At 38.0% G+C, this 21,755-nt stretch overlaps 1 protein-coding gene across 5 annotated transcripts in view; it reads right to left on the minus strand.

The window, feature by feature from the left end:
* Positions 1-21,755, minus strand: part of CDH13 (cadherin 13) — a 508,761-nt gene that overhangs the window by 262,296 nt on the left and 224,710 nt on the right. For all 5 annotated transcript variants that reach the window (XM_074582826.1, XM_074582825.1, XM_074582824.1 and 2 more), the window contains one exon: positions 11,226-11,378. In XM_074582826.1, coding sequence (XP_074438927.1) covers positions 11,226-11,378 — 153 coding nt within the window. The remainder of the gene's footprint in view (positions 1-11,225; positions 11,379-21,755) is intronic.

A 21,755-nucleotide genomic window follows, 5' to 3' on the forward strand; every position in this document is an offset into this window, starting at 1 on the left:
GCAGAAAAGACCGAAGCAAAGAAGGCATTCAGTAACTCTGCCTTCTCCACATCCTCCGTCACCATGACTCCTGCCTCATTCAGCAGTGGGCCTACAACTTCTCTGGTCTTCCTTTTGCTTCCAATATACTTGTAGAAGCTCTTTTTGTTGTGCTTGATGTCCCTAGCCAGGGGTAATTCTAAGGCGGCCTTGGCTTTCCTTGTTTCATCCCTGCACGCTCTGGTGGCATTCTTGTAATCCTCCCAAGGGGTCAGTCCCTTCTTCCACTTATTATAAACTTCCTTCTTCCACTTGAGCTTTTTCTGAAGCTCCCTGCTCAACCATGCAGGTCTCCTGCGTCCCTTGGCCGATTTCTTTCTCTTAGGGATGCACCGATCCTGAGCTTGGAGGAAGTGGTCTTTGAATATCAACCAGCTCTCTTGAGCCCCTTTGCCTTCCAGAGCCCTAGCCCACGGGATCTCTCCAAGCAGTTTCTTGAAGAGGTCGAAGTTAGCCCTCCTGAAATCCAAGGTTGTAATTTTACTTCTTGTTGTTGTTTTGTGGATAGTACCCATGATCCTGAACTCAATCATTTCATGATCACTACAACCTAGGGTGCCCCCAACCTTAATGTCCTCCACCAATCCCTCTGTGTTTGTCAGTACCAGGTCTAGAAGTGCTCCTCTCCTTGTTGGCTCCTGTACCACCTGTGTCAAAAAGTTGTCATCAATGCACTGGAGCAGCCTCCTGGACTGTGCATGCCTGGCTGTGTGGTCTTCCCAGCAGATATCGGGGTGATTGAAGTCCCCCATGAGAACCAGGGCCTGTGCTTGCGAGGCTACCTTCAGTTGTCTGTAGAAAGCCTCATCAGTCTCCCCATCCTGATCAGGTGGCCTGTAATAAACACCCACAACAGTGTCCCTCATATTTGCCTGTCCCTTAATCCTCACCCATAAGCTCTCAACCCGCTCTTCATCCGTCCCTAGTGATAGCTCGATGCATTCCAAATGCTCTCTCACATAGAGTGCAATTCCACCACCACGCCTTGCTGGTCTGTCTTTCCTGAAAAGGACATAGCCATCCATGACAGCATTCCAGTCATGCGAGTTGTCCCACCACGTCTCAGTAATTGCAATGAGATCATGGCCCCGCAACCGCACACAGACCTCCAGCTCTTCCTGCTTATTCCCCATGCTGCGTGCATTGGTGTATAAGCATTTCAGAGAGGGAGTTGTGTGTGTAGTTTTGACCCTTGAGATGTGGTGTGCCTTCTGGCTTTCAGAAATACTGGCACACTGGCCCACGAGCGCTGAGCAACTACACCCTGGCACCTCACCAACAAGCCCAGTACCATCCCCACCCCCCTTCAGATCTAGTTTTTTTTAATATGCGTAATTTGACAGAAGAGATATACAGTCTAAAAAGCATTAAAATGGAAATTAAACTCATTTTTCCACCAAAAATTTTTCCACAAAATTTCTCAGCACGACATACTGACTACCTACGCTGCTGTTCCACCAAAACTGAAGAAAAGGTAGGCTCATGTAGTAAATAACCTGAAGTCAAGGGTTTCCAGAAGACAGGCTTCTAATGGGAACTACTTATGAACACAGCAGATTAGCATGGATAAAGCAGTACAGCTTTTGTGAAGACAGTGGAAAGGTTATATACAATAACAAAACAAATTTATGCTTAGATGACGGTTATGCATACTCCTAGCAACACTATTTATTATATAAAGAGCATAAAGCAGGTCAGAATGTCTGAATACGGAAATGCAGAGAGTGTAGGAGAAGTGTAAGCGAATGACGTAAACCCTCAAGAAAGACGAGGGAATAGAAAGGTTGTGGAATGAAGTTAAAAGCGCAAGGGAAAAAAAGATGCAAGAACGTGGAAAATGAAGAGAAGATTGCAGGAGAGGATAAGATAGGTAATATGATTTTCTTCAGGTACAGAAAGAACAAAAGGTCAGAAAGGAGACAGCAGGAACTCTAACTGCAGACAGGAAATTATTGACAAGAAAATATAATGAATTCATTGCCTTAGTTCTCAAAAAAAAAGTCATTACAGACCACACCTGTTTTCATTTAAAAAAAAAAGAAAAAAAAGAAGCAGCTTCAGATTGTTATGGAGCCACATTTCCAAAATGAAGAATTAGCCATAGAAATCAAGGTCTTTCCAGCAATTAGAACATTAAGATTCTGAATTTTGACAAAATATCTAAATAAGACGGACTTCTTTCTTTATTGGGAGGAACAAAAGATATGGAGATTTGAGCAACCAAACTTCAATAATTTCTTTATTATATTCTGAATGTTACTAATGCACTAGGAAAAGCTTACAGAAGTGTTGCAAAATAAGTAAGGCTGGACCTTCAAGACTTTGACATGAGCCACAGGAAAGGTACTCGATTTCAAAACACACTCTGCAACCTTTCTTTAGCAAAGATGCACAGAACTTGTGCACTTTTTCCAAAAAAAAAAAAAATAATCCCCAAACCAAACAATAAATATAAACCTAACAAAGAGACGAAACAGGACCCTTGTTGGCATTCATAAAGACAAGATTAATAGTTTCTATTTAATCTATGGTTAGCTGTCGGAATGACAACATATCGAAATGGGTTCAAGAAAAGGTTTTGAGCAGAAGATTTCCTAACCAAGTTGTTTGACTCGCACCAACAAAAAACGACATTCCCCACCTTTCCTCTAAACTTCTAAGCTGCACCTTTGCATACCCGAGCGTAATCAGGCACGTCAGAGTATACAGCAGACAAAAAGTGTGACAAACTGTACAGAACTGGGAGACATAAAGTAACAGGTAGTACAGACCTAAGCTCTAGGAGGTCACCTAGTCTTTCCCTCCCCTCTATGCCAACCCGACATGCCCTTCCTTGCTAGAGAGGCAGAACACATCAGCAGGCTCTATGACACTGCTCTCACGTCCGTCACCGCATGAGGCTGGGAACAACTAGGAACGTTTGCAAGGAAGGACTCTTCCTGGTCCTGTAGGAAAACGTAAGATGTGGGGAAAGGGCAAAGTGTCCTCCTAGTATTTATGCTGCACCTGGAACAGTGAGCCTTCAGCAACGTATGTTGAGCGTTGCTGCAATACAAATAGACAAGGAAAAGAAACAAAGTAAAACTGATCGCACTAAAGAGTGAAGAAGTATCATGATGACGTTTAAATGCCTTAAAATGCAATTAATATGTAATAGCAAAAGTAGTTTCACAGACTATTACCATAATATGACAAAAATGTTATTAGTCTCCTCTTGTTTTACTCAACACATCATTATTCTTTCCAGGAGAGGCGTTCTACTAGAAAACCATAATAAGAATAATAAAAAAAAAAACAAAACAACCATGAAACCAAATTTTGTGTCATTTGTTACTGTCTCAGTAAACTCCAGTTTTTCTTTGTTTCTTACTGCTGTGTATTTCCACCTCCCACTCGTCAATGAGAAAATACTAATTTTGCCTGGTGTTTGGAGTTTGGCTTATTTTTAGCAAGGAAATCCAAGCCCACTACCTTGTCTTGACAGTTATAGGTTACAAACAAACCTTTGCTGATTTTTCCCTTTAATGAAACTTCACTCTGTTCCTCCTACAAATGACATGACAGTGCTGTTGAACAGCAGGAATGTCAAAGCCACACAAGCAGTTAGATCTAAGAATAAAGCACATGCCCTCCAACAAAACTAACTGTTGACTTTTGTATGCTTTCCACATAAGTGATATGAGGATGCTAGTGGCTTCTGAAATGAATCACAGTACCCTGCTGATATCTCATAACATTAAGATCTACAGTATATATTGAGTAGACTATTTACAGTAAAAATGTACAAGACATGGTAAATTAGAGAGTTTATATAAACTAGATCTCTTGTTCCCCCAAGACAAAATCGGAGAATATACATAAAAATGACACGAATTTTAACTTCATTTCCTGTCAGGTTTTCTTTTTATCTCATAAACCAACCTTGGGAGAAAGAGAGATATTTCCAGTAGCTGGAAATCCCATTTATATCCCAGCTGTGCAAGCAATTATTTAAATTGTACTTTTAAGAAATATGACTATGTAAAATTCATATGCTCAAATATTTGATTTATGCACACAGTTATGGTGACCCCTTGTTTTTGACCTTGGTAGACAATCAATGCCAAGAAAGTTCCCCATGAATTCAGGATACGCCCATACGTATCTCATTGAAGAATCTAGACCTTTGCTTCTGCGGGGTTCGTTCCTCTTGTTGCATTTCTGCATTCAGGCTTGAAGAAGTATCTGTTAACACTTAATCTTGGCATTTCGTAATATCAATAGAGGAAAAAAAAAGATTACGGAAATATTCATTATCTTTTAAGAAACAAGACCTGGTTTTCTCCAATTTATGGCATCTTAAAAAAAAAAGCCTTCTATGTCTAAAACCATTTGTTACAGAACAGGAAACAACAAATTTTTGACTAATCCATCACTTTTAGTTTTTAGATGAAAAGCGTTTTTTTTAGGCTGACAGATTCATCTACTTCACCCTTTCCCCACAAGAAGTAAAAGCAGCAGCAAGTCGTGAACAATCACGTCAGAAACAAAGTTCAGCACCAAGTCCATATTGTCAGAACAAAGAACAAGTTCCCATAAGATTCACAGAGTCCTCTGTAGCATAATGCCATTTTATGGACAGAATACTTTACCGGAGATTACAGACACCAACAGCTGCTTGTTAATGAGAGACAAAGAGTCAAACGGAGCCTCATATCGAGCACCTTAAATTCATTCAAGGCATCTCAGCCAGGCTACGCTGAGAAGTTGCCCTGGAATAAAGGTGTTGCTGAGGGATGGGATTTTATAACTGATGGAGCTCTCTGTCAGTGAGAGAACTCGCGTGCACACAGGCACACTACATCAGCCCAACACACCACCAACAGTGGGGAAACTTCGCTGCTCCAATACTTTTGGCGGCAGTGAAAGTTTCAAAAAGGAGTGTAATGACAGAGTACTGTTTCCCCTGGAGCAGACTATCTGACCTTCTTGCATTTTGCATCTTCAAGACTTTTTGAAGTAGAAGGGATTCTGATATAAAAGTAGAGTTGATTTCCTCTTCCTATATGAAAATGCCTATCTTGGAATAATACCAACATAACCGAATTTCAACTGTGAATTGACCAACTTCTGATGCTAAGCCTGATGCTGTGCTAACACAGGTTTATAGAAATTATAGTCTGTGACTATTCTATGAACAGGAGTGCAACCGCTGAGACATAAGTCTCTGTGCTAGGTTAAGATTATTACGCCTACCCCAGGATACGGAGCAGTCTGCAGCTCCTTCATGTGCAGCCAGGACAGAGGGAATTCAATGTTTCTTCAGAGGCTGCCCATGCATTTTTGAGATCCTGCCTACAGCAATTCATTATTTTTAGCTTTCACAGTGATGAGTTTTCCTCTTTTGCGCAGGCATTGTCATCAGCTTGCTTACTGAAAAGTCCATGTAGGGATAGCTAAATTTCAAGTAATGCTGCCAGGCAACAACCTAACAGCACTTTCTCACTCAGTGTTCATTTCTCTCTCTGTACTCAAAATATGAAATTAATTCAAAACAGTCTTCTCTGAATTTACCTGGTGCCCCAACATGTGAACACAGCAGTGAATATATACATAAACGTATCAATATAAAGAAAAAAACATATAAAATCTCATGCACTCTCTACATATATGTGCCATGAAAGCTACAGGCATCTTTTTCACCACCAGAATTTTCAGCTGTACGTTAGTTGATCTAACTGCAGCTCATTTATATAAGTTTTGGCTTATTAATAATCATATCCAAAAGCTACACAAGAACTCTCCTTTTCTTTTTTTAAAGTTAATTTTTTTTTTCTTTTCTCCTTGATGAATAATCAGGATTCCTGCCTGAACGTTTGTACTCTGCCATTATTTCAAGCTATTTTGATGCAAGTTTGGGCACACCAGTATTTTAACAGGTTTTCCCTGTGATGCTTTAATTAAATCAGGCACATTTTACTGAAACGTACATCTCTACAAGACCAAACTCCTCCCATGGAAGGCCAAGTGCCTTCTTTTTTTCAGGATATTAGTGGGAGACGACTGAGATCTGACATTCCCCATCAACTGGTTTCAGCTCAAGGCAGAGCAGATCACATCACTTACACTTCAGACAATTCTGCCAGTGCAGATAATCAAGATTAGAATACAGGTTAGACCAGTCTTGAAGTTAAAAGCACGTTTGTGGCTTTCCTTCTCAAAGAGAAGCATGCTTCTGTGCGCTGCCTATATATCTCCACGCCGCATATTGCAGAGATTCAGTATGAGGGTATGATAAATCATTCTGAAAAGGATGTGGCTGCACTAAAATGGACTTACACAGAGGACAAATCCGTTCTTCTGTACAGGATAAATTACAGCTGTTCACTTCCAGCTTTTTGCTACAGTAATACTTTCAGCATCTGCAAAAATGTGTTCAAGTACTTAAAAATCTTTCTCATAAAATACTCCTTGGCACCTGACCAAGCTAGTTTTCCTCATGACTGTGAAGTATTTCCATTCTTTGTTCCATATTAAGCACAGAAATAGAGTCCATTGGGACTCCAGCACCACCCCAAATGTTTGGCTCAGTCACAGAAACAACAGTGTCATGTCACCTGAATTGAAGTAGTTCACGGTAGAGATTTGGTTGCTGTTGATTGGTCTCAATTTTTTAGCCTGTTGTCCGTCTACCTGCTATCCAACATATAGAAGCAACACTACATAGAGCAAATACTCCTGATTTGCTTTTCTGGTCTGTTAACATAAGTTTTCTAAATAGCTCGGTCTGTCACTACCAGTTGCAAGGCATCCTTTCACAGAAGTGTGATCTGTCATTATAAAAAAAGCTGAAAGCTGATTTCACACCTCTGCTTGTTAGGTATTTTCTAAAGCAAATAAAGCTCTTCACTTAAAAAAATAATTAAAACTAACTCTTCATTAACAGTTGAAATTGCCTAGGTAAATTTGGTCACAGCTCTAATTTGTGCACTGTCGCTGAATAGTTTTATCAAGCTTCTTCATTTCATGCTTGCAAAGGATCACTTTCTGATTAATTCTCTTCCACACATATTTACATTTGGCAAGCAGTTATGAAAAAGCCCATCAACGATGGCAACATCCTTTAAACTCTTGAGACCCAACTGAAAGCCCCTCCCCATTGACTGATGCTTAAGATGTTACAGAACTGGATTTTACTGCTGCAGGGACCGCACGCAGCGACAAGTGATGGGAAACAAGTTTATACAACTTCAAGCTTTGTCCTGTACCCAAGGAACGCCTAACCAAAATCTCATGCGTTAACTGTAAAAAGTTAATGGAGTATTGTTCCCATTTCTTCTGAGCCTACCTAATTTTGCATACAGAACAAACCATAGCTCTTTAACTTAGAAATTTTTGTCATCTTGGTCATGGTAATGAATATATGCAACTCTTCCTGCTTTTACTTGCCTGAAAGCATTCTGCCTGCAAATACATTATCTACATAAATGTGAGGTTTTGAAAATGATCTCAGCGTTTTTAATTAACAGATTACCCCATAACCAGTGTTTTCAACCAGCCTTCACTGGCCCTCTATTTGAACCTTTGTTTCCCAATTCACCAGTCTTTTATCAACACTTAGCACAACTAGACTTCCAACTTCATTGGAATCCTTTGTTCTGTTATTGTAGCTTTTTTTAGAAGCACTTGATTTCTTTGCTAAAAGATGCAACTGAAAAGCCGCTAATATTTTTGCTCTGCTGGAATCAGAAAAGACTATGGATCTAAAGTGAACTCAGAATTGCACAGATTATTGGCAATTTTTGGATGGGGTGTACTTTACTGATTTGGCCTAGAAAAATCCATCTTCAGTCTCCCCACCAATTCCTTCATCTGTTTTTACACATCTGCACTTTTCAATACTAAACAAATGATTTGCTATTTTATGAAATTTCCAACTAGTCTTATTTATTCAAATCTTGAGAGAAAACCAAAGACATTATTTTTGAGAGCGTATTTGTACAACTGAACACCTTTTGTTCTCGCTAAATAGGGGCTCTAGGCTACCTGCTTATCTCACCAACCCAGAAACAACGCAATAATATGCCCATATTCTGCTTAAGCCCCTTCTTCAGAGCATCATGTAGTAGTTTCATCAACAGGCTGTAGCAAGCCCCAAAATAAAACCATTTAATGTAAATCCACTAGTTTCCTCTGACCCAGAGAATTCCTATCATGATGCTCTTTATCAAACCTCTTTAGAAGAAAAAAAGCAATTACTGCACACTTTTCTTAAACAGTCTGTCTTTGCTGGGTATAACAACATCCTTACCTCCTCTGCTCTTCTTCATAAACAGCTTTCACTTAAAACTGAAGCTGACTGACGTTCTCTGACCTTTATGGAGGCAACTCGCAAAGTTACAGGGACAAGCACATCAGAAGCATTGGCAAACACGATTTCATTAGCATAGTTCCACACACATGAGAAAAAAAAAATTACTAATGGCTAATTCCAATGTAGTGGCTTTTGGACTTCTGCTGTCTCACGCAGCCTCCTTTGGCACAGATTCATTTTCTCAAGAGAAACCATCATGTTTTCAAATCTCAGGTGATTAGGTCAGAATTACTACAGCAGTTAATACCCTGACATCAATATTTTGGTACGCTTTCACATACTTGTTCATTTTTGAACAATTTAAAATTTCATAAATGATTTAATAAAAAATAAACTCATAAATCAATCAAATAAGGCTGTTCCGGGGGCCGGAGAAGTGAGGTGTCGTCAACGTAGCTGCCTTATGTTTTGCTTCCCACCTTGAGTTTCTTTAGCTAACAAACAAAATCTAAACTCATCTGAAAACACAACTGCCATGCAAACGGGCAGCACCACATAGACTGGCAGGCCCCGGCCTCAGACAGATTTTTTTCCACTCTATTTTAAAATATATCTTCTAGTAAAAAAAACAAGTATTTTTAAACAGTAGAAAGAGGGGATTAACTCAGGCAATCAACAGTTGTCTGAGTAGAATTCAGTATTCCTATAATTTAATCATGTTTCTCTTGTAACGAATATACAGAAAAAATTCCTACAGGTTTTTCAGTATTCCTCCAGGAGAAAGAGGGCAGCGAAAAGCAGAATTTCAAACATTCAATGACAAAACCACTGAAATTTTATAATAGATTAAATATTTTTAGCTAATTTAAAACATTTTGAGGTACAAATCTGCAATTGGTAAAAATCTACAAAGTTCTATGAAATACTCTGATCACCAAAGCTCTATTTTGTGCCCTACTAACATTTTTTTAATTCTCATTCCTTGAGTATATATGAACTAAGCGTAGGAAATAAATCAGTGCTCATGCACAGCAGCCCTCTGTATATCTGAAAGGATTCAAACAGATTTCATCTTTTTATCCTTGCCCCCCCCGATTATATGCTTGATAGCATGATGGTTTGCAAAGAACTTGTATTTTTTCATGGAGATGTATTCTTTCCTTGTTTGCCCTTTGCCTTGAACTTTTTCTTTCAGGACATCAATACTGGGCAGGGGGGAGCTCAAACAAAAACACTTTTGACAGAAATTTAAATGTCTTGCGGGTAATTCATCTTTCAGTGTACCAAGGAAATCAGGGAGAAAATCCTGCTGCCTTCCTGACACCATGATACATCTTTATCGGAAAACAACGGGCTGGATTCAAAGACAGACTAATCAAGTTGAGGGTTCTCCTACAGAACTTCTCAGGTCCATTTTGCACAACAGGATGGCAGTGAGCATGCTGAGCAGAGTGCTATCTAACAGGTTAGAAAGCACTACAGCCTATTAGGATATACATTCACATCACTCTGGATAATCTACTAGACTGCACTATTTGTATATAACTTGCATCGCTTCAAAAAGGCTCCTCTAGGGAAATGTTTTTGTCTTAATTCCAGTGTATACTTTGCCAGATCAGATAGGAGGGCCATTTGTGGTTTGATGCATTAGGTTGAAAAGACTACTATGAATTTCCAGTAAAAAAATATTCAAGGTTTACACTGAACACATTAAGGTGGAAAGCCACTGATAAAATAAGAAACAGCTGGTAAATGAAGACAAGGAACAGTGTTAAAAAGAGAAACGACAATGTTTTTCTTTTAAGAAGGACATCTGTAACCACCGTAAATCCTATGCGAGCGGTTAACATACATTTCACTGCAGACCCAGATAGGAAATAGATGTTTAAGTGTTGAAAACCAACATATGGTAAATTTTAGCAGTGCTGTTCGAACAAGTATGACTAGTCATCTAACTGGCAAACTCTTCCACAGGAGAGAAACAGCGTTGAACATACAAGTACTGATTATTACACAGCAGAAGAAAAAACAAAGAGGTCAGGGATGGCAGTCAGAACTGCCACCAGAGCCTGTGCCCCACACAGGCTGGAGCACCGCGTGCTCCCTGCTGCGTGGGGATACGGAGGGCAGTCCCCCATGCTGTGGCAGAAGTGGCAACGTGCAAACGTACTATCCATTTAGCATTTTGAATTCTGCGGCTCATCTTTATCAAAGCGGCCAGACACAAATTATCTGACAGCGCATTTCCAGAGCTAGACAGAAAGGCATGAATTGACAGATCCCTCTATTTATACTATGCATTTCAGGACATCGTGGTGCAGTTATTTTGCAGATTTCAGAGATCATTTGTTAGAATTTCAATGGGGAGAAACATAGCATTTATGGATAAGGAAAGGAATCTTTACAAAAATCTTTGTAGAAGACATACATCTGAGAGATGTATCTGCTAATATTTTCATAATAAAAGAATCTTCTTTATCTCTATTAAAAGGTGTCCATTACTAAAAATGGAGTTAAATAGTATATTCCATTGACAGCTTGACAATAAAATGTATAACCATATAGTACCTTAGTGGCAACTTCCCAAAAAGATCTCCTTTTGTCCAAACATAATTTTGTATTCACAAATCAAAGGCATACATGATGTTCAGACAGTATTTCTACTAAAGATAAATGACAGATATTACATGCAGAAAGCAGAACAGAGTTTCGATTGCATGTAAAAATAAACACATTTACCATTTCCAAAGGACAAATGCTTCTTCTGGAAATTTTATAGGACAGCAGCTGCAATTTAGTGTTCAATAACTGCAGCCCTTTCAAAACCAAATACACATTCAAAAATATATATTATCAACACAGAGGCAGAGATCCTACGGCCATAAGCACTCACCTCATAATCGGCAATTGCTTCTCTATCAAGGGCTCGGGTCACGGAGACATCCCCGCTGATCTCATTGATTCTAAAAATTCCTTTCGGGTCTTGATCTACTCCCTTACCAGAGAGTCGAAACTTTGCTCCCTCTGTCCCTTCGCTGCTGATGACCTGCAGGGCAGAAAGCAAGGAGTTACAGGCCATTTTATAAAAACTTTTTAAATCATTCTAAAACCACATAAGCTGTTTTGATATTTTACCTAATGTCTAGATATATTCCCTACCATTAACATGTAACTACAAAATAGGGTTCATGGTAATAGACAATATATAACTATAAAATATGGTTTCAATCATTCAGAAAACACTGTGCAATTCTTGTGTTAAACACTAGAAAAGCTACTCATGTCCTCAGCCAGTTCCTATCTTATCTTTACTGTCTTCTATTTCACTACTTAAAGTTTCTATTATTCCATTGATACTATATTCACTATAAGTCTAGAATTTGACGTTTTATTTAATTCTATTTCTTTTTTTCAGTTCAATTGATACAACAGCTACAAACTTACAAAAAGAAAAAAAAGAAAGAAAAAAGACATATTCCAATGAGTGGCACAAAGCATAACTCATTTCACAACAAGCCCTACAATACCAGATAGCCATCACACGTTATTTTCTGATTAGTCAGTCCTTTTTATTAGCCATTGCAAAGTCATTACAAATTAGACTACTTTCAGCTTGGTTCCCACTCCCTCACTCCCCTCCTTTGCCTTCTACACTCCTCCTTTCCCAGGATTTTAAACTAAGGGAAAAAACTCCTCATGAAAATATCCGGGTATCCTGCCCAGAACTCTGCTTAGTCACACAGTTGGAATTCCTCCACTTTCTAAATTCGTATTTATATATATACACACGTGTGTGTACAGAAACTCCTTGTTACTATCGCTACCTTAGTCCCCCATAAGAAAAAAAATCCCTAAAAATCCAATTTCAAGGCTGTCTCACATTAGTGACAGTAGCATATGTAAACTTGCAGAGCTACACAGTGTTTGTTATAAGCTACATGGTTTGCAAATTTGTATTTGTACACCAGAATCTAGAAGGATTATAAATTAATCTCGCCCTGTAAGGCTGACAATCTTGTCAAACCATTCCTTCCCTCTGCTCTTTCATGTTCTTTTGTTTCTAGCAATTTTATATCGTTAATATTTCCACAGAAACATTAAGTCAAGTATTTATATGCTGGTCTGAATTACAGCTCAGGAAGAGAAAGGGAAAAAGCAGCCTTAGAAATCTGGACCTGCTCCCATTTTGAGAAAATAAATATGCAGGGTATTTAATAGTGTCCCTGAGGAAATACATGTTTGTTGCCCTGTTGCTGTGGGTTCAGCAACGCTGGTTTGCAGATTACTGGGCAGCGAGATTTTGACTAAACTCCATAATCATTATTCCTTTATTTTAATTGGGAAAAAATTGCCACAAGTTATGAAATAGGAAATCAGTATTTTCGGAGATAAAATTTCAATTCTGAAACCCTTTGGGGAAGGGAGAAATTTCAAAGTAAAAACCCGTTTCACCTTTTTTTTCTTCCTCCTTCCAAGTCAGAAACACTAACGTATGAAGTTTTCTTCTCGTGTATTTTTTGAGTATGTCATGCCAAAACAGCGGCAGACAACACTGCAGGTGACAAAAGGGCAAAGTAACTTTGTAACTTCAGGTTTTGTGATGAAACTGAAATTTAATGGTTCCTACTGAAAAGTTACCTGCTGTTCAAGTCATTTTTTGACCAGTCCAAGGTATTTTTTAGTCAAGCCTAAAAATATGTGTTTTTCTTAACTAAAGCTATGCTTACAAGTTCACAATGTCATGACCATTGCTTACGTTTGTAGGGAAAAGATGAATCGATCGCCTTCTGCCCTGATTTGAGACTTATTACAAGACAAGTGCACCTTCCCATCCAATATAAGAACAGTGGTTTGAAAGGCCTGAAGTCAGCCACAGGCCAGGACAAACCTCTAATTCAGAGATGTCTACACGACAGCCATTTCCACCATAGCCATCAAACATTACCTAACTGCTTATGACAAATTTAGGATGTAGTACAGGCACAACGCCCTAGCTGTAACAAGTCACGGAAGAAAAGCAAAACAAATCATGGGCTGTGCCAGGGAATTTATCAGAGAAAATGGTGTCGTTGGCAAACTTGCTGAGGGTGCGCTCAATCCCACTGTCCATGTCGCCTACAAAGATGTTAAACAGCACCAGTCCCAGTCCCGGACCCCTGAGGAACACCAGGAACTCGTCACTGGTCTCCACCTGGACATTGAGCTGTTGACTGCAACTCTTTGAGTGTGGCTGTCCAGCCAATTCCCTATCCACCAAGTGGTCCATCCATCAAATCCACGTCTCTCCAATTTAGAGACAAGGATGTCATGCAGGACAGTGTCAAATGCTTTGCCCAAGTCCAGGTAGATGATGTCAGTTGCTCTTCCCTTATCTACCAACACTGTAACCATCTATGCATCTAGTTATTGCATAGTGACTTATGCTCGTATAGTAGTAAGAAGCCCAGGTTAGAGAGGCTCCACGTACCACTGCCTCATTTGTTCAAGAGCAATGGTGTTTGCACAAGAAGCAATTTTCAGAAGTTTGATTCTTTAAAGTGTTTAATTAGCCACAAGAGGGAGCTACATACTCCCAGGAATGTAGGAAGAACATTAACATCTCCTAATTAAGATGCTTATATAATGGCTGCGTAGTTCAAAGAAAGTGCATTTCCCAGTTCACACTAAGCTTAGTACAATGAAGAGTTTAATAAAAATCAGGCTTAATTTACCATATGGTTTGGTGCTTCAACAAGAGCAAGAAAGAAAGAACAAGACGATTGTCTGACATCTCCTCTGGCAAGAGTGCTATTCTGAATACTGTCATAAACCCAGCACTGTTCATATGAAAATTTCCTAGCTGACAATGTATTTACACAGTGATGCTTTCCCAATTTACTGGCTGAGAAAAAACATGGCCAGATTATTTCTGCTGAAATGTTTACTTTGGGATGTCATTTTTGCATTTCTAAAATACATAAATGGCTTTCCCACAGTTACTACTACCTGAAATCCAGACAGAAACGCTTCTTTCCATAATTTGTTCACAGCTTTAGGAACTTCAGTGCAGGTTCTAGCATTGAAAGTCTCTGCAGCATATAACAGTGGCTATGTGTTGCGTATAAAGACTCTTCCTTCTTAGAAAATGGCCTAGTTAAGGCAGCACAGACCCAAGCACCCACCTACTAAGAATACGGATAAGGCAGGCATACTTCATCTGGCCTCCCAGTTTCTCCTTATTTCATTTTTCCTTGTTCTCATCCCACAATTCAGAAGACCCTTGACATTACATGGGCAGATGGCACAGACAGAATAGATGCCAGCTGAGCATCCCACAATAATATAGACTCTTGAAGGCTATTTCCTCACCCAGGACCCCAAGGACAGTATTAGATGTAGACTTAGACATTACTCACTTCCCCACACCTGATAATACTTTTCCATGTCAAGGGCAGATTGGAGAATAAGTATATTGAAAACTGAAGTGATCCATGCTAGCCTTGTCAGGACCACATATCTAGCGCCCAAGACAAACCAGGATTTTTTATTTTTATTTTTTCCCCCCAAAAGGCAGAGACTGTACGATTCTGCTCAACTAAAAGACACTTTCAAGAAAATAGAATGTTACTTAGCTGACAGGATCTGCTTTTTCCTGAACCATGGCCAGAACATATTTACCAAGTGCTATTTTTCAGCTGACATTATGCCTCCCTTCCAGCTAAACTCATTTCAGCAATGTGATCCCCCTGTTGTTACGGGTTTATCACAAAAGTAAATCAGAGTGTTCTGAAGAGAAGAGAAATAGAAGTACAAAAAAACCACACTACCCCCAGAGAGAGACTTCACAGTTCTGCAACCCCAGCAAATCTGCCCTTTAGCAGCACCATCCTAGTTTACCAGTTCCATTCTTTAAGAAGTGTTTGCCCAACCGCTTCCATAATTTCTTAGTTCTTGACACCATCTGAACTAGAAATGCATTAATTTCACTTTTTAATTAGAAAACAAAACCCACTCTCAGACAGGAATATTTGGTTCCTATCCCAGTACCTTTCCTTTCAGAACATTACACTCTCCTGTGTAGGTTTTTTTTTTTCTTTTTTTTTGGGGGGGGGGTGTTTGTTTTTGGTGTTTCCCCCCTTCCTGTAACCTCCTAGAAAGCAAATTTACCCATGGAATATTTAGAGGTGAACTGTTTATTCCTTTAATCACTATGCAAGAGCAAAACAATGGTTTAGGCCCACTGTTTAGATAGCATATAAATATTTAAACAGACACTTCCTGTCCTGCCATACTGAAAATCACTCTTTGCAGTCAGAGGCTCCATCTGCTCTGTACTGACTCAAATAAACCAAAACAAATGCAAAATATTCCCATCATTATTCAAAAGCACTAACCAACAAACTGCTTCATTACCGTAAGCTAAACATACAAAAACTGTGGTTAGAAAGCATTTTATGTAATTTCTTTAGTTTAATAATTTATTAAACTTATTGGTTCTCAATACACCTATCTTCATTAATTAAATACTAGATGAACTAGTTAAGCATGGGAACCAAATTCTGCTCTTTGACAAAGGGAAACACATTGGCCAAATCTGACCTTTGCTTTCTCTCTGACTAGGACTTTCTTCAGAATTCATTCAGTATACGGGTGATAGCCAAGAACATCCAGGTGATTTATTCACACAAGTAATGGAAACAGAAATTATAAAGCTTCTCTAAGTGACTACGTCCTTTGTTCATGATAATTAGGGATAAACCCAACACAATATATATGACAGCACATATTTTAGGTAACGCTTTTTTCTTGTTCGCAAACACAGTAAGCCTTGCTTTAGTTTCACTGTATTATCAAGCAAAACACATGTGGACAAATGTCTACTCAATACATTATCCAAAACACAAGCTAAGTTAATACAGACAAGTGTGGACAATATTTGCAAAATTCAAATAAAGAACAGAACAAAACTTCAGCAATTAGAGAGGTTTATGCAATACAATAACACAGGCAGCATCACAGTCCTAAATTTCAAAACATTTCCAGATCAGTTTTCAGTCTCCAAGTCTACGTATGAGGCAAGATTTTCAAAGCTCTGTGAATCTCCTAGACCGTGTGCTTTCACTCCAAAGCTTAAAAGAGGCAGTCAATCACTCAAATTCTAAAATTTGTACTTGCACTGGAACAGGACTCCAGAAACCACAAGCACAGAACGAAAAGGGAAATGTGACCGGCAACAGGAATATACAGCACTGACCCAGCTTCCTACGACAGCCAAGGTAAGGAACACAAAGTCAAGGTGAAGAGTTTGGTTTCTGAGGGAAACAAAGCTGGGGAAAACTACATTTAGTACAGCAGATATTGCTTCTCTGTCATCGACTACAAACATTTTGCTTGATGCTGCTGACAGTCCTAATAAGAATACACCCATATACGTTTCCCAGAGAAAGAAGGATGTATATAGACAACAGACTTAATTTAACTCAGCAAAGAAAGCCGTAATTTGGTTATTTTAAACTTTAAAAATCTCTTTTCTTTTCAGATCCCCAAGACTCAATTTTAACTAGGTCAAACACATGACTGGAAAGTGTCTGAATTTTGCACTCCAACGTACACATTAAAAACTCAGTGGCCACCGGGCAAAACTACTATTACAAGATTAGCCATTACTTCTTATTTGCATTCGTTTGCATTAGTTCTCTTAAGACTCTTATGAATTACAAAGTTCCTCAAACAGGAACACGAGTATTATTACAAGAGTGCATCCGTGAACTGATGCCTTTTTAATAGTTGTATGAATTTTTTGAAGTATTGAGTACCGGCTGTACTCATACCTTGAATGTGGAAACTTTTATATCCATGTCAGAGATGTAACATGGGAAGAAAAAAAATAAATCAGGGGTTGAAATTAAATTAATTACGAAAATGAAAAAACATAAACTGATATTCTCAAGAGGCTGTTGGGTTTTTTTAGCATCTTAACTATGAGCTTTGTCATGGGAAACATTTCAGGAAGTGTCAAATTTAGGAACAACACTGTGAGAATAAAAGCATATAGTTTTTAGCATATTTTTGATGCACGTTTGCAAGACTAATTGGGAGCTACAAATGGTACAAGTGTTCCTTGCCTGAAGCAATCCAAACAAAGCTGCATGAATACTCTTATCAGGTACCATATTCAGAACTTTACACACGTGAAGGAAATAGAACTCATACTGCTCAGAATGCAGATGGTATATTTAAGTGTATTGTTGGACTGCTTCCTGTAGAAGTTACTATACCTGCTATTACTTCCTCACACCACTGCAAATGCAATGTTTTGGTAACTATAATAAGAACAACTCTAAATGTGAAATTTGCCAAAGTTAATCAATTTCATAAGCAAATATTTCAACAAAATATCTTAATGTATGAAAATGACACAATACATTAAAAACCAGTAAGGCTGTTTCACCACCAGTGCTCATTTTTGAGGTCTTTTTAGAATAATCAACACAAATAGGATATTTGATATTCAACATAAAATCTTCTCCACATAATGGCTTTTTATTGTAATTATGCATAAGCTTTTACAAAATTCAGATCAGCTTTGTAATAGGATGCACAGGTGTCCAAATGAAACAAAATGAATTTATGCACGCGGAAGCCCTGGTGCACTGGTGGATCCCTTTAGTTTGAGGCTTATCATCGTAGATAAACACAGGTGCAACAATTCCCCTGGAAGAATCACTTGCAGCACTGGGCCCTGGAGGCTCCATCTACTATAGCACTAAACTTGAGGATTTAACCAATATAAATAGCTAACAGTGAGCATTTGCTCATAGAGCAAAGTAACCCAATGAACACATCAAGATGTGCATTATCTTTTTTACCAGGCAATACGTCAGGTTCCTTTTACTCTCAATTTATCAAAAGCAAGAAGATTCATTATAAATAATTTTCATTTCCCTTTCCTAAGTAATAGTGGATTTCGGATATATATCAGCAAGTTCTGGATTCAGTACACAGCAATTTCCTCCTGGTCAGAGCACAGAATTTATAAATACATCTTTTTTTCATAATCTCAAAGGAAAACGACGTAGAAGTATTACTTGTCACAGAAGGCACGGATATTTCACTGGTTGATTTGGCCTTGCAATAGGTATTTAATCACCATATTTTAATTGCTGCTTAAGCTACTAACTTGCAACAAACTGGGTTAGTAGAAGGAATTTGAAGACCACTGTCTTTTGAGTGACAGCCAAACGGAGTAGCTCAAAAGCTATGAAAAGCTATGGTTAGTTGTTAGGAAAAATCTGACTGTGATTGACAATATTAAACGAAGAACTCAAAAGATGTCTTAAAAAAGAAAAAAAAAGATAATTATTTGGATTTATAGAGAATTATCTGGATTTATAGAGGTGCTTTATTGAAAACTTATCACTGATCTAAAAGGGCAGAAATGCAGAGAAAACATTACAAAAATTAATAGTTTCTAATTGCAGAAATTCAGCACAAGGGACAGAATATTTAACGTGCAATTACCACACATGTAGCTAAATTTACAAGAAGTGGGAGAAAAGAGGAGAACAGAGACAATTTACCTTACTTTTTTCCAGGTATTTCATGGTACTATCTATTCTGAATATTATCAAAGTCTTAGTCTTAATTTATTACTCAAGGCCACACTTGCAGCATCCAAGAAAGCATACGGCACTCTGATCTAGCACCAGACTGGAAGCAACACAGAGCATCTCAGCTGCACTGTGCCCAGGCTAAAGCAATCTCTTGATAAGGTCTAGAGAAGTCTGCCCTGGGTTGTCTGGGGAATATAAAAAAACCTCGTCGCTTCCTCTCCCTGCAGCTACAACTACTGCCCATGGGACTTAGCCACAAATGTCATCTTTAGATCTATGCATGCAGCAACGAAAGAAATCCAGATCTGGATTAAGCGGGAGCTCCAAGCTGGTAGCGTAATTGGAATCACAGAATGAGACAGTGAAGTTGCAGAGCCAACCTGAGGAACTGAGTAAGAAGTAGTAAAGTGAGAAAAATGGAGCCGGTGAGAATGATTCAACCTAAAATCACTCTTGAATATTAAGATTCAGTTTAGTTTGAAGAAATTTATTGGAAGATTGTGTCTATTTTATTTTTGCTTTAACTAGCAACCCACTGAATCTTGACTTTCAAAAATATTTTGTGGTTAAAATGAATCTAGAGGAAGGTAAGTATTTAAAAATTTTAATTGAAGATATTAAAAAAGAAATACCATCATGAAGGGCATTTTTAAAAATTTGGTTCCACTACATGAAGTCAATGTAATACTTCTGGATACTTTAAGAACCTGCTTAGCACCCAATTCCCATTTGTAGCAAACAACCCACAGATCTAATTATAGATTTTCCTCAGTCACTAGTTCCCTAGGAAACAAATCCATGGCTCATGTCTTGTGCATGGAAGGTCATAGTAGGAAGATAAATATTTTTCTGTGTATAGAAACTTATCTAGAGGTCACAGGTCTGCATCTCAGCAGATGTTGGCACTTCTGTCAAGGACAGTTGGCAGCTATATTTGACGGCTATCTTGGATATTTAAAACTTTAAACATTTTAATCTGATGAAGCACTTAATACTTCTATTAATAACAATGCTATATGATGTTTTATGCTGTAAACAAAGGATTTCAATTTTTTTTCTCTAAACTCATTTCAGTTTTTAACAATCGGTCCACCTCACTTTTTATCTTAAATGATTAACCATCAGAGCTCAATTCAAAACAGCTGTAAATAGCTGCAACTTATTAGAAATAATAGGCAGAAATTTAACTTAAAGTCATGAGTGGAAAATATAATTTGTGTTAACAAAGTTAACAATGTCATGACAAAACAGATTAACAATTTTACCTACATGCATTTAATTGCAATAGCCTTAAGAAAATAAAAAAAAGTATAACTATTGTTACTCTACTTCAGATTTCATTCTAATTCATTGCTGAAAAAAATAGACAAATATAATTAATTGGAAACTCAGATATGTGTGAATACATAACTTTGTCACCAACAAAGCATGGTGAAACATGCCTTCAGTTTTCTATTATGATCTTTTCAATAAACGGTTTGCTCTTTTTCTCTTCTTCCTTTCTTTTCACCCATTTTCCCCAAAGATAAAGGTTCAAAATCCACAGTATACTTCACAAATATTATCACCTTACAGTTACAAAAGCTACCACTAACTTGGATTCACTGTCCCACTTTAAAGAGGTCAGTTTATAAACTTACTGAATGCTTGACTCTTGCTAGAATTCAAGATGTAATGTAATGAAGTACAGGTTCCAATGTGCAAACATCTTGGTAGCGTTGCAATTAGTGACAGAGTTACATTAGTCTCTTAAGAAGCTTTGAGATGACTATATAATTGTGATATGGTTTTATATGTGTATCGCTTCATAGAATCATGCTGGGGAATTATGGAATCAATCAAGATGAAATTAGCTGAAAAGAACACGCAACTTCCAAACCAGTCATTGTCAAAATGCAGAACTTAAAACTTGGATTTAAACTTCTAAAAGCTCGAAGATCTCTGGAGTAATGGAACAATTAATCTTCAATAATACGTACAATACACTGTTGTCCAGCATGTCAGTTATTGTCTTCCAGGTATATTATTACTGTCTTCGAGAAGTCAGAATTAAAATTTATCTAAGTTTACTATTCATTCACTGTGCTACAAAGCTGTAAGCTTACATTTTCAGTTAATAGCAATACCTGAAACAGCTTTCCAAGACAAGACCTATATTTGACAAACTTGGACTAAGAGAAACTCTTAAACTTAATAAAAGAGGATGCATAAGGGTCTGTAATAACTACCTTAAATAAAAATAAATTTAAATAAATAAATAAATTAAAAAGCAGCCAGAAAGGCAACCCTAGCCTGAGAATGGGGTACCTAGAAAAACCTACTGTATCTCTGTAACCTGTCCTACCATCACAGGTCTGCACAAATGGCTTTCCCAAATTGAAAAAATTACAGCTCTGAAATAATAGTGAAAAATAGGCACTATTTATATGCCTGCACTCTTGTATAGCTGAGTCCACTATCCCAATCAAATTCTTCAGCGATGAACTTTCTAATGCCTGGCTGAGAATTTTGAGCTGTCATAGGACACAAAACCATGTGTACACAACACTCAGTTTTATCAAACATCTCTTAAGTAATTTTGACAATGGTTAGAAAAGATATGTTTTAACAATCAGACATAATAGGAGCAATTTTTGCTGCATTAATAGACAAGAAAACAGCAAGTCCTAAGCCTGTAAAAGGAAAATTAAAATTCAAAAAACAAACACCCGTGAAAACGCTTTAAGATTATTTTCCCACTCTCTCCTTTCCTTAATCTACTCTGTATTACTGCAGTACATTTTAAAGATAGTTTCAGCAAACAGTTTCAATTTGACATTACGGGACACACT

The sequence above is a fragment of the Larus michahellis genome, chromosome 4, assembly GCF_964199755.1.
Source record: "Larus michahellis chromosome 4, bLarMic1.1, whole genome shotgun sequence".
In the NCBI taxonomy this organism is placed as follows: Eukaryota; Metazoa; Chordata; class Aves; order Charadriiformes; family Laridae; genus Larus; species Larus michahellis.